The 14,622-nt window shown below is 43.4% G+C and overlaps 2 protein-coding genes across 12 annotated transcripts in view; both read right to left on the reverse strand.

The window, feature by feature from the left end:
* LOC137431270 (uncharacterized) overlaps nucleotides 1–14,622 on the reverse strand; it is a 917,646-nt gene that overhangs the window by 548,013 nt on the left and 355,011 nt on the right. The window lies entirely within an intron of this gene.
* LOC144888143 (uncharacterized) overlaps nucleotides 1–14,622 on the reverse strand; it is a 1,118,715-nt gene that overhangs the window by 104,080 nt on the left and 1,000,013 nt on the right. For all 10 annotated transcript variants that reach the window (XM_078781770.1, XM_078781768.1, XM_078781769.1 and 7 more), the window contains one exon: nucleotides 4,323–4,465. In XM_078781770.1, coding sequence (XP_078637896.1) covers nucleotides 4,323–4,465 — 143 coding nt within the window. The remainder of the gene's footprint in view (nucleotides 1–4,322; nucleotides 4,466–14,622) is intronic.

The raw sequence follows: 14,622 nt of genomic DNA on the forward strand, positions 1-14,622 counted from the left end.
TTTTCGAAAGCTGCTTCGAATAACAAACCTAACGATAATAGCAGAATATTAATTAATTTCTACCCCCGCTAATTCACCCCAGATCCACTATTTTGAAATACCAACTTCTTTCCTGGAAGCCCTTGCAGTGTCCATGGGTTTTATACTTCTCCCACGCCCACCCCCCTTCCGACGCCTCCTCCCCACAAGCCCTCTCCCTCCCACAGATCTCCCGATGTCCCTGCTCTCAAATGTTGTGTTTGTGTTTGTGTGCTTCCCCCTCTCTCCCCATCTTGTCTACCACTCCCCTTATTATCCGTTTTATGTGTCTGTTTGATTTTTTGTGTGATTAATGTTCGCTCTTTCACGAGCCTCGATATTGTATACAAAAATATGAACACCAATAATATCCCTCCTCCCCAAGTGGTTTTTCCTCCATGAACAAACATCGAGTCAATCTATCTATAATTCCAGTAATCTCTGTACGTTTGTACGTTTGTCTGTGACCGCTGTTTCTCGACAACCACGGGTCCGATATACTTTTAACTTGCCAGGTATATTGCTGGGGACCCGAGGATGTGCCTTTTCAAGGTTTCATATTAATCGGACAATTACTTACCGAGCTATGTCCAAAAAACGATTCAACCAATCAGAGAGCAGCGAACTATCGCGTGTGCCGAACGTGGCGGACACACTCTGCCTCGGATGGCACATTTGAGAGCGTATTCATTTATTTCACGTTTGCAAACTATGTTGGCGTTAAACTATGTTTTAAAACTAATAAAAACGAATTTGCGATTCATTCGCTTTCCTGCGCGTTTGTGCACGCGATGGCGATTTCTTTACCAAACTCCGGAAGCCGTTCGCTTTGGACCAAACCATTTCATGTAAATAGAGGGGGGGGATTGTCACCACTCGCAAGCCGTTCGCTTTGGACCAAACCATTTCATGTAAATAGAGGGGGGGGGATATAATTTTAGATATATATATAGTACGGGCATGCCCTAGTGTTTATAAATAGCTTATCATGGCATTTTTGTGGGAGCAACGGCACAATGGCCTCTACCAGCAGTAAAAATATTATAAACCACAAACACGTATGATTAGCTTTTTAAACAGTCGCTAATGCTGTTTATATAACTAAACAAAGAAATTTGGAGGAATCCCGACATCAGTGAGGTAAGTTTTACTTACAGAACTGAGCGAAGATCTACTGTACTCCATATACCCCACAAGTGTTGGGTTAATAACATGACTCATTTTGCTGCTAACATGGCGTTTTTCGTGGCGAACTTTTGAAACTCACTCCTGCTATTTCACACGAAACTGAAAGGGAGGAATCCCGGGTTGTGCTCATTTACCAAGCAGCTAGCTAGTGCTTGTCAATCCAGCCGTTCCTTAATGGTTTTGAATGGAGTGCTTGCTCGGATGCTGAAACCACTTGGTGATCTCTCCACAAGAAACTTGGTAAATGAACGCACACCCAATGTTCTTGAAACCGGACCATAGATCGTCTGTAATCGATATACCCCAGAGGAATAACCCTTCCTGCCGCTCCCGTAGTGTGCGGGTGTACTAGTACTTGAAAAATCTTCGATTTTGCAAGTAACAAACAAACGGATTGCAAACTGAGTGCTCCCTTTTGGCGTGTGCCATCACCGGGCCTCCTTCGGCGTCCAGCGATGATGTCATGTGGCACTTTGAGATGGAATAGGAAAGGAACGGTGGACAACAAAAAAGCATGTGGGCGGTAAAAACAAAAGGAGAAAGGAGCGAGGAGTTGGGGGCTGGGGGGAGGCGAAGGGAGGGTGGGAAGCTGGTTTGGTTTTTTTTATGGTGAGAAAAAAGTTTGGGAGGAAAGTGGGTGCATGGTTAAATATGAATATTGATCACGCACACAGGCACAAACCTTATCAGGTGGCAGGCAGGTGCCTTGTTTCAATCATTGAACAGGATAAAACAAACTGAGGAAAGGAGTCTGTAAATGACAATATGTACAGTCACGTGAAAAAGTAAGTACACCCCATGTAAAGTTTTGACTTTTTCAACATATTTCAACATACAGCTATTTGATCTTCATTTCAACAATATTGATAGATAAAGGTGATATAATATAACAAATATCATGAAACATTTACATTTTGTAGTCCATTGTATAATTTAAATAAACATAAATGCAAATTTTGCATGTGGAAAAATTAAGTACACCCCTACATTTATCACTACTTCAAATACCTAAAATTAGAATCAGGTGCACCAGCTCAGGTGCAAATGATTAGAACATCGTTGGAGAGGATCTTGGAGGAACCTGTCTTATTTAAACCTCAGACATTTCGTTTGGTTTGCTCTTTGTTGTTGAAATGTGCGGCATCACCATGCCTCGATCAAAAGAGCTCTCTGAGGCTTTCAGAAGGAAAGTTATAGATGCCTACGAGTCTGGGAAGGGATTTAAAAAGATCTCCAAACAATTTGAAATCAATCATTCGACTGTCCAGAAGATCATCTACAAGTGGAGAAGATTCCAAACAACTGCCAACTTGTTCAGGCCAGGCCGCCCCAGCAAGTTCAGCCGAGAGCAGACCGCAAGATGCTGAAAGAGGTCTCTAAGAACCCCACAATGTCATCACGGGACCTAGAGGGAGCTCTTGCCACTGTTGATGTCAAAGTGCACGAGTCTACCATTAGAAAGAGGCTGCACAAATTTGTTCTACATGGGAGGGGTGCCAGGAGGAAACCTTTGCTGTCCAGAAAGAACAACAGCGCAAGACTAAAGTTTGCCAATGAACACCTAGGCAAAGACCAACAATTCTGGAACAATGTGCTCTGGACAGATGAGTAAAGGTAGAGCTATTTGGCCACAGTACCAGAAGACATGTTTGGTGAAAACCAAAGACAGCATTTGAATACAAGAACCTGATACCAACTGTAAAGCATGGTGGTGGAAATATTATGGTTTGGGGCAGCTTTGATGCATCAGGGCCTGGGCAGCTCACCATCATAGAATCCACTATGAATTCTTCATTGTACCAGAGGGTGCTTGAGGATAATGTGAGGCCATCTGTCGGAAAGTTGAAGCTCAACCGAAGGTGGACCTTGCAACATGACAATGACCCTAAACATACCAGTAAATCCACCAAGGAATGGATGAAAAGAAAGAAATGGAGGGTTCTGGAATGGCCAAGTCAAAGCCCAGATCTAAATCCCATCGAGATGTTGTGGGGGATTTGAAACGATCTGTGCATGCAAGAAACCCCTCAACCATCGCACAGCTGAAGAATTCTGCATGGTGGAGTGGGCATAAATTTCTCCCAGTCGATGTCAGAGACTGGTAGACAGTTATAAGAAACGCCTCCTTGAGGTTGTTTCTGCCAAAGGGGGCAATACCACCTATCGAGCCAAGGGTGTACTTACTTTTTCCACATGCGAAATTTGCATTTATGTTTATTTAAATTATACAATGGACTACAAAATGTAAATGTTTCATGATATTTGTTATATTATATCATCTTTATCTGTCAATATTGTTGAAATGAAGATCAAAGAGCTGTATGTTGAAATATGTTGAAAAAGTCAAAACTTTACACGGGGTGTATTTACTTTTTCACGTTACTGTATATATACATAGTTGAAATGTTTCTGCATCAATGCACTAATTTTGAGGCGTCGTCTGCTTCCTGGTGGTCTTGAAGGCAGGTTATGTGCTGCCAAAGCAGCCACATTCCAAGGATTACGCAAAGTCGTATGCCTTTGCCTACCCAGTGGGTGTCATGGGAGGAATTTGCAATTCGTTGAGGGTACCGAGCAACTGGTGGCAAAATGTTCATCGACACCATGGGATCTTTAACGTCCAACAACTAATGCCAGCAAATGGAATGCCAGGTTAAACATCTGGAACACACAACATTGATGAATCACCGTATTGGTGAAACAATCACCAGGGTGAGTTTATAGTTGGGCTGAAATTGAGACCCAGGCCAGACAGCTGCAGAACTCTCGGCGATCCTGTCACTTTCATGTGAGGCGTCACAAAAATAAAATTAAATAGTCTCATGATTGAACAAAGCAAAAGAGCAAGGCTTTATAAAGTATTATACTCGTATGGGACCCAACTCAACAAAACACAACACTCCCAACAGGTGTTCAAAAATATCTCCCGTAACACGTTCTTTCAACATGGAAAACAAAAAGTGAAAATATGGTGGAGTGAATGAATAAAAACCGCATCAAGAACAAAAGGCTTCCAGGAAATTTCTTCAAAGGCTTCCAACAAAAGGCTTCCAGGAATTAAAACATACTGGCCTGGAAACCTAATAACATTTTCGAACAAATACAGACGAACGTACCAGGAAATTGACGCGATGCCTAAATCCAATTACATGGAAGCGTACATCTTGGGCATGCATCGGCTTGCAGCCACACAACGAGCAAGAATAAACAACTTGATTCCTTCCTTCAAATGACAAATGCTCGTTGATATGAGACAAGCCTGCAAGGAGGAGGATGAGGGAGAAAGAGGGGGAGACAAATGACAAAGCAAAATACAAGACGTGATATTCACATTGGCATCGCGAAAAAGTATAAAGTTAGAGAAGCCCACAACAACCAAAAGTTTATGTCATTCACAAATTCGGATTTTGAACGTTGATATGAGACAAGCCTGCAAGGAGGAGGATGAGGGAGAAATAGGAGGAGACAAATGACAAAGCAAAATACAAGACGTGATATTCACTTTGGCATCGCGAAAAAGTATAAAGTTAGAGAAGCCCACAACAACCAAAAGTTTATGTCATTCACAAATTCGGATTTTGAACGTTGATATGAGACAAGCCTGCAAGGAGGAGGATGAGGGAGAAATAGGAGGAGACAAATGACAAAGCAAAATACAAGACGTGATATTCACATTGGCATCGCGAAAAAGTATAAAGTTAGAGAAGCCCACAACAACCAAAAGTTTATGTCATTCACAAATTCGGATTTTGAACGTTGATATGAGACAAGCCTGCAAGGAGGAGGATGAGGGAGAAATAGGAGGAGACAAATGACAAAGCAAAATACAAGACGTGATATTCACTTTGGCATCGCGAAAAAGTATAAAGTTAGAGAAGCCCACAACAACCAAAAGTTTATGTCATTCACAAATTCGGATTTTAAACGTTGATATGAGACAAGCCTGCAAGGAGGAGGATGAGGGAGAAATAGGAGGAGACAAATGACAAAGCAAAATACAAGACGTGATATTCACTTTGGCATCGCGAAAAAGTATAAAGTTAGAGAAGCCCACAACAACCAAAAGTTTGTCATTCGCAAATTAGGATTTTGAACCTATGGCAAAGTGTAATAGCAGGTGCAAAACACAAGACGTGATATTCACTTTGGCATCGTGAAAAAGTATAAGGTGAGAGAAAGTTTATGTCATTCACAAATTCGGATTTTGAACGTTGACGTCATTCGCAAATTAGGATTTTTAACCTATGGCAAAGTATAATAGCAGGTGCAAAACACAAGGAATATAGATTAACAGAATAATCAGAACAACAATGGAACTCATTGCCCTTTCCTGAATCGATCACATATTCAAGATGGCCTCCAGGGGAGGGAGGGACCTGGGAATTATCTGCAGAGGAAAGCTCCGCTTCCAACTTTTCCTGCACAAAACCTTCATCTGCAATGCCAGGGAGTATTGGATGTTCTCTGTGAGCTGGTGCCACCAAAACTCGACTTGTGTTCTGGGAAGTGTTCTCCCCTGCCCCCCCCTCACCTACCACCCTCAAATACCACCCTTAACTACCACTATTAGTCAGAGAGCCTACTACACTCTATTTCAACCCATAGCATACAAAAGGTTTGACCCCCTAGAGTTGTTGGGGGTATCAAGCTGAGTAAAAAAAAGTATGTAAGATTGACCCCCCCTGCTGGAACTAGTCACAAGACCCCCCTAAAATGACCCCAATAATGGGTTATTTCAACCCATCTCATACATGGACCAAATTTGGTTACAATATAGTGTCATGTCAGGACATTACAAAAATGTCAAATCTAACAACTTACCCTGCTGGAAAGGTGATGTTAGACCCCCCGCAAAGTACCCCCCAAAATGGGTTATTTCAACCCATCTCATACATGGACCAAATTTGGTCACAATATAGTGTCATGTTAGGACATTACAAAAACATCAAATCTAACAACTTACCCTGCTGGAAAGGTGATGTTAGACCCCCCGCAAAGTGCCCCCCCCTAAAAACGGGTTATTTCAACCCATCTCATACATGGACCAAATTTGGTCACAATATAGTGTCATGTCAGGACATTGCAAAAACATCAAATCTAACAACTTACCCTGCTGGGTAGGTGATGTTAGACCCCCCCCCCCCCGGCCCCAAAGTACCCCTGTTTCAAGCCATCGTTTACATGAACCAACTTCGGTCACAATCATGTCATCAGGATATTACAAATGATCAAATGTAACAACTTAACAGCTTAAGACATGTCTGTACATTGACATACATCATCATTTAATGCCCCTAGTTTAGTAAAAGTATGCAAATGACCTTGCTAGGCCCTCCTTGGTAATATTTTTTGTAAACTACGGAAGCCAATAGAGGACAACCAATAAAATATTGTTGATGCACTTATAATAGCATGACATGATCAAATATAATATAATAATAGAAGCCTGAATGAAACCAATCAGAGATGATTGACTTGTAGGCATACTATCCTACATTTCATGAGCATTATATGGTCAAATAGCAAATACATTTTGTATTTAACTTTCACAGATACTGAACGAGCCCCTCCTTGAGGAACTGCATATTCTAGATTTTCCAGTTTTTAAGCAACATGCTTTCATATAGTAAGTATGGAAACTTAATCTGAAGAATTTATGTTTTCCTCTTGACATTCCCCTCTTCTTTTGGTTAATAATGATAACAAAGTTGATATTTGTTCCACATTAGAGGATATTAAAATGTTTAACAATCAAACATTATTTGAAATGCATTGGTTTGATAATTTAAAATGTTTAATCTTATTACAAAGATTAACTAATAAAGCTCAGAAGCCTCTTACAATGGAGATTAATAGTTAAATCAAACTTCTATACTTGTAGTTGTAACTTGTAGTGTGTATGCTGATTTCATTAACCAACACTTGTAGTGTATGCTGACTTTATTTGATTTGTGATATTAATTTTCAGATACAGATGGACTCTGACAGAGATACCACAATGGATACAGTAAAAAAGAATGTACAAGGTACAAAATTACATCCCTTATATTTTAAGAATTTGATGATGCACATTGGCCCGTTTGAAATTTGATGTTGCAATGATGCTGGTGTGAAAGGAATGCAAGTCACTCTGAAATATAAGTCCACCCTCCTATCCTTGATTTAAAAGTAAGCTTGATGCTCAGTATTGCATAGAGATGACTCCCTTAACCTCACCACGCAAGGTTTACCTATTTCATGTATATTCCGGGGGGGGGGGGGGGCTTTTATTCCTTCCACACAGGTTCAAATTATGACAAATTGAACATGACCAACACAAGCCTCAACAAATTTGCTTACCATATATTTCTTTTGTTTTCTTTTGTTTTCCTTAATTATTTTGTGTTAATGCAGGTCCCATTTGTTCACTGCACGGGGAAGGGACAAGCAAAGCTGTAGATCATGGTGCTATTATTCTCTTCACACCCGACACTTTAAAGAGATGCACAAATATTCTAGAAGTACGAAAGCGTTGTTCTCTAAAGTATGCAGATAGTGTGTTACCTGAAGAGGTAGATGGTATGCATGGATATCATAGAAGCTGCTACCAAAAATTCATCGCTTTGTCTAAAGCACATCGAGATGCGATCAGTAAGGGTACGCCCCCAGACACCGAAAATATGCCATCCAGCAGTGTGAATAGAATGACCAGGTCAAATATCCAAACCCCTAAACCTACAGATAGGACAGGTATATTCCCTGAAGTATGTATTTTCTGCAGTCGTGCAAGAAAGATGGTGAACAGGAAAGAGCTAACGTTAGTGAATGTCACAACAGCCAACTTTGAAGATAACATACGTACATTTGCGGGTTGGAAACAAGACAACCGAATGCTTACTCTGATAAGTGGAGCTGACTTCACAGCAAAAGAAGTGAAATATCATGCCATTTGCCGATCAAAGTATCAACAGGAAGCACAAGCTACAAAACTTGCCATGGATGAAATGAAAAAGGATGGAAATAAAGCTAAAACAAGTGGTTGGCATCAAGAGAGAGATCAAGAGAGAGGGGGGTCTAACATCACCTACCCAGCAGGGTAAGTTGTTAGATTTGATGTTTGTGTAATGTCCTGACATGACACTATATTGTAACCAAATTTGGTCCATGTATGAGATGGGTTGAAATAACCCGTTTTTAGGGGGGGGCACTTTGCAGGGGGTCTAACATCACCTTTCCAGCAGGGTAAGTTGTTAGATTTGATGTTTTTGTAATGTCCTAACATGACACTATATTGTGACCAAATTTGGTCCATGTATGAGATGGGTTGAAATAACCCATTTTGGGGGGTACTTTGCGGGGGGTCTAACATCACCTTTCCAGCAGGGTAAGTTGTTAGATTTGACATTTTTGTAATGTCCTGACATGACACTATATTGTAACCAAATTTGGTCCATGTATGAGATGGGTTGAAATAACCCATTATTGGGGTCATTTTAGGGGGGTCTGGTGACTAGTTCCAGCAGGGGGGGTCAATCTTACATACTTTTTTTTACTCAGCTTGATACCCCCAACAACTCTAGGGGGTCAAACCTTTTGTATGCTATGGGTTGAAATAGAGTGTAGTAGGCTCTCTGACTATATTGTTTTTGTTTGGTTGTGGCCTGATCCATTCTAGCTCCTCCACGAGCCTAAATGGACCACAAAAAAGTAGTGGAATCCAAACTCTGAGGCTTAGATTTACTGATAAGAGGCGGTGGTATAAACTATAAAGCATGCTTCCATGGGGGAAACTGCAAAAGTAAAAAATAAATAAATAATTACTCCTTTGTAGGGGGTCTGGGATATTTTTGGGAAATCATGGGAACTCCACCAGAATATTGTTTTGGTTTTGAGCATTGTACATATGACATCATTAAGGGTTAAAGGGTTAAAGGGTTGCCCTCCATAGTTAGTCCACGAGCAACACGTAGGCCCACTTAGAGTATTAGTTATGTCATAGTATGTGTGAGAGTAAGCCATTTCCCTAGTAATATCTGCGTTGTGTAAAAGAAATGAGCTTAGGTCCTTTCATCTTTGCATCACCCCCCAATTCCATCATGGGCATAATTGATCCCGCGCCCCATTTGGCATCCCTCAATTTGTTACGCTTTGGCTACCCGCAGTTTGTTACGCTTTGGCTACCAGCAGCGTTCGCTGCCCTTTGTTCGCTCGAACTAGCCCAGTGACACGAGGTAGGCCTGAAAAGAGGGAGGAGCGCGGGGTCGGGGTGTGGCAGAGTCGAGGAGCACGTCAGAGGCAGAGGCAGTAAGGGCCATCAGCCAACCAGGGCTTTGAGGGCATGGCGTGATAGGGCGTGGTAAGGGCGCGACTTTGTATACTGAATCGAGGCTCGTGAAAGAGCTAACATTTACTTCACAAACAAATCAACCAGACAAACAAAATTTATAAAAAGAGGGAGCGGAAGACAAGATGGGGAGAGAAGGGGAAGCACACAAACACAACATTTGAGAGCAGGGAGATGTGTGGAAGGGAGAGGGCTTGGGGGGAGGAGGCGTGGGAAGGGGGGTGGGGGGGAGGGAGAAGTATAAAACACAAGGACACCAAGGACTTCCAGGACAGAAGTTGGCATTTCAAAAAAGTGGAGTTGGGGTGAAATTAGCGGGGGTAGAAAAGATCAAGGTTTTGGATGGGGGAAGATAAGAGATGGTGGTGAACAGCTGTTTTAAAGACCTGGATGGTGGAGTGGGATTGAAGAGAGTGAGGGAGTTTGTTCCAGAGGCGGGAGAAAAGAGGAATGAAGGAGTGAAGGTGAGCAGAGAGTCTTGCTTTTGGCAGTTTAACCATAAGAGGGTTGCAGGCAGATCTTGTGCGACCTGTAGGAATATTTGCGGGACAGAGCCCAGAGAGAGCTGGGGGGGCAAGGCCAGAGAGGAGTCGGTAGAAGACGGAAAGACCACCAACCTGCCTGCGGTGAGTGAGTGAGAGGCCCTTGGAGTTAGCTTCATCGTGGGAGATTCCAATGATCCTGAATGCTTTGGTTTCAACAGCGTGAAGACGAGCTGGGTGTGAGGCAGGAGCACCAGCCCAGAGGGGAGAGCAGTATTCCATTGAGCTGCGGATGAAAGCCTTGTATGTGGTGAGCTCAGGTGTGCCAAGGAAGGACTTCGCACGACGGAGGATGCCCAGTCGGCGACTGGCTTTGGAGGCCAGATTTGAAATGTGGTTTTCCCAGGAAAGATCATGGCAGAGAGTGAGACCCAAAAGCTTGAGTGACAGAACTTCTTGGAGAGGATTATTCAGAAAGTGGATGGGAGGGTTGTCCAGTCGGTCTTTTCGGAGAGACATCGTAAGAGTGTGAGATTTGTCAGGATTGAAAGACATGTTCCACTTGTTTGCCCAGTCTGTGATTTTGTCCAGGTCTGCAGAGAGTGAGGAGGCTGCAGACTGCCGATCTGAGGGATGAAGAATGAAGCGACAGAGAGTAGAGTCATCAGCAAAGAGATAGAGAGGATTTTCAAGAGAGTCAGAGAGATCATTGATGAAGACCAGAAAAAGCACAGGGCCCAGGACACTGCCTTGGGGAACTCCAGCCTGAACAGGAAGAGGAGATGAGAGAAACCCATTCAGGGCCACACGTTGACTACGACTAGAGAGGAAGTCCGCCAGCCATGCGTGGAGATTTCCATGGATACCAAAAGAGAAGAGTTTGGTGAGCAGAGCGGGGTGCCAGACCGTATCGAAGGCACATGATATGTCAAGGGAGACTGCTTAATTTCCTGTTTGGCATTGAGGACCTCCATCCATTGTTGAGAAAGCAGAAGCAGCATGTCCAGAGTAGAGTGACCAGGTCTGAAACCAAATTGATGATCAGAGATCAAGCCATTGGAGAAGAGGAAAGATTTCATATCTGAAGCAATGATGGATTCCATGACTTTGCTGATAATTGGGAGAAGGCTGATTGGTCTGTAGTTGCTGGGATCTGTTTTTGCACCTTTTTTGTGCAAAGCGGTGATGTTGGCAGATTTCCAAGCAGATGGAAGATGACCCTGAGCAAAAAAGAGGGTGAAGAGAACAGAGAGAGGGAGTGAAAGAGCGGAAGAACAGGGTTTTAGGACCCGTGGGCTGATGCCGTCAGGTCCAGTTGCAGAATCAGAGTCGATGGTTGACAGAAACTTTTCCACCTTGTCAGGAGGAAAGGACACCGAGTCCAGGAGCAGCTGGGTACGACTGGTTACGGTGGGTACAGTGAGGCATGGGTTTGGGACACAAGATTTAGAGGCAAACACAGAGTTGAGGCATTCAGCTTTTTCACGTGCGGAGTCAGCCGTGTGGCCATTTGAGGTGAGGGAGGGGATGGAGGGGGAACAAACACCAGAAACAGATTTGACCAGACGCCACCAGGATTTGGAAGAGGGAGACAGATAAGAGAGTTCGGTACTGAGAACGGAGAGATATTGTTTCCTGGCTCTCCTGAGGGTGGACACACACTTGTTTCGGGCTTTGTGAAAGAAACTGAGATTGCCTTCAGTTGGATTAGCCTTCCAAGAGGCAAAGGCAAGTTGTTTCAGGGCATCTGCCTCACCACAAGATTCCATGTACCATGGACGGGAGGAAGGGTATGACAACTGAAGACGAGATGGGATAAATCTGTGCATGAGAGAGAGCAATTTACTTTGGAAGAATTCCCAGGATGAGTTGATGTCAGAGGCGGTTGAGATGGGAGACCAGTCCAGATGATTGATGGCTGCTTGAAGACCGTGCCAGTGGCCTGAGTGAAATGCCAGACTCGTCGACGCTGAGGAGGCTCTCTGAGAATGGTCAGAGAGATGTCCACTTTAACAGAGATGTCCCTAAGGGTGGGGAAGGTGTGTATCTGCAGGTATGGATCAAGGAGGAGCGGTGACAGCGGTGTCTGTTATGATGTCATGACATCAGTTATGGTGTCCAATACAATTCACTCTGTATGACTGAGTATGACTGATGTGACTGTGATGTGATGGCATGATGATCAGTATGATGTCACTGTGTAATGTGAGAATTAATATCGGAAATGAGTCTCTCCGAGTTATACGCTTGTAATGGATGATCTAATTGCTGATATTGTGTGAGGATGCAACCAACCGAGTAGATTGATTTTCCCATAATGACAAGAGTTTGTTTCCTTCATGGTTTCCTTTTGTTGTATTTGTAAGATTAAAATGATTGTCTTGGTTTGGCTGTCTAGCCGGCTATGGAGTTATATTTCTGGAGCACGGATTTCAAGGTGTGTGACAGGTGTGTGACAAGTGTGTCCCTGCAGGCAGAATCGTGGCAGCCTACATTCTGGATCGAATGGGCATCTGTGAGACCTTCCTCTTAGTACGTTGGGAGTTGCTGCTGTCTGTCTGTCTGCTTGTTTATCGGGTCACCTGTTGGAATGAATACAACAGAAGGGAGGTGGACGAGTTGTTCTGCTGTGAATGGTTGTGGGGGGGGGGGGGGGGGGTGTTGACAACATATTAATTGTTTGCCATTATGGGTGTTTGTGGGTTTAATCCTCACCAAATGTGAATGGAGGATGTTTTCACCTGTTTGTCTGTCTACAAACAAGATGTCTCATAGGTATGAAAATAATTGTTTCTTTGATATCGGTTGAGTGAGATATTTGGTTGGAGGAGGTGGGGAGGCGAGTTATCTCCAATAACTAGCTCTACGGAGCAGTGTTTGTTGTCAAGTCTCATATAATCTTGGTTAAAGTATATGTACAGACAAAAGCGTACTTCGGTTGGTGGATGACTGGAAAAAAGAGGGAAAATGGTTTGTTTTGAAAATGCTGGCTTGTTCAAGAGTTGTCAAGGTCACAGCGCTTTGGTTGTGGTAGCTGGCTTTCACCGATTTGTGTGGGGGGGGGGGGGGGGGGGATAGGGGGAAGAACAAGGGATTGATGGCACTTTGATTTCGCAGCCTGGTGCGGTTGAGGCTGTGTGCGGGTTGCTGGTTGGAATCCAGTATTTTGCAGCACTGAGTGGTGAAGTTCGGTGGGAAATGAATTCAATGTTTGATGTATACTGTATTCGTTTGTTTAAGCAAAGCATTGGGATGCCACTCAATGTCAGAAGGAAACTGGAGAAATGAGAAAGGGAATTCTGCATGAGGGTGGCAGAATTTGCCCTCTTTTAACAAATGATTTTGTTGGCAAACTATTTGTTTGCATTTCGTTGTGTGAGCTGGCAAAGAGACTGTGCCAGTCTGATGAAGTGGTGTCCTTTAACAGTGAGTTTGAATCTGGTTGGGTTCGGGGCTTGTGGGTTGCCTCTGCTGTCTGTCTGCGAGTAGGACATCTCAGAGGGTTGTGACCGGACTTGAGCAGAACGCAGATGAAGCGGTGGCACCACCGCCTACTTGAGGTGCTCTAATCTCCTACTTGAGGGAAGGTAAGGTGGAGTTGGAGTTGGTGATTGCGTTAGAGTTGGTTTGCGGGGAGGTGCATTCTCCCAACTGCAAGACGATTTTAATTTCAGATTTTATTTTCAAACGGTTTTCCAGTATTTTAATTGGCTTGTCCAGGTATTGATAGGATGAGTGCACAGGTAATTATCAAAGGAAGAATACCAGTTGATTGTTGTTGTTTAACTACCAGTTGTTGTGATGTGAATTGTGTTGAGTTATGGCTGAAAAAAATATATTGCTGGTCTCTGGTCAGACCAAAGTTCCAGAATTGATGCGGCATGCGGTTTTTTTTTGAAAAGCATGGATTGCACATATAAAGGTGTTTTTTGTGGCCTCATGCCTTGCAGTCCTCCTCATCTGCCATGGCGCCGTCCAGAGAGAAATTAAATATAGCCAATGGGACTGGTAGGCCTTTTTTGTAAATAATCAACACAAGCTCAAGTTATTTTAAAATATATTTATTCTGAAAATCATTAAGTTCTTCAAGCATATTATAGACTGCCATTTCGTTCTCGAGATCGCCTCGCCGTACCGTTAAACATTCTAATGCATCGATCGCGTCAACACTGCGCATGCGCAAGTGGTCTAACAGGCCGATGGTCTCCCACGATCTCTTCTCCCAGTCTACCAGATTATCACAGACACTTACAACTTCATGATAAACGAGATAGGATCCAGGCCTAACTAACGAGACCACCCGCAGCACTTTAGGCCTTTTGATTGCTTCACACGAACCCGACAAAGAACGTCTTCGTTTCAATAAATGACAATATCTAGCCGATTGGATTCATGACGTCACGGCACACAACACTTCTCATATCTTTGGAACGGCTGGTTGGATTTGAACAAACTAAACGAAGTTTTGTCGAGCAGAACCATGCGTGAACGTCGATACCAATGGTGACCCTCACAGACCTGTATTTCCCGAGACAGCCTGCCGGCCCGGCAACAATAGGCGCGCGCTGTTGTAGGTTCCGTTGGAAATTTGAAAAAAAAAATTGTTGACGC

Source organism: Myxine glutinosa, chromosome 7 (assembly GCF_964187855.1).
Source record: "Myxine glutinosa chromosome 7, kmMyxGlut1.1, whole genome shotgun sequence".
In the NCBI taxonomy this organism is placed as follows: Eukaryota; Metazoa; Chordata; class Myxini; order Myxiniformes; family Myxinidae; genus Myxine; species Myxine glutinosa.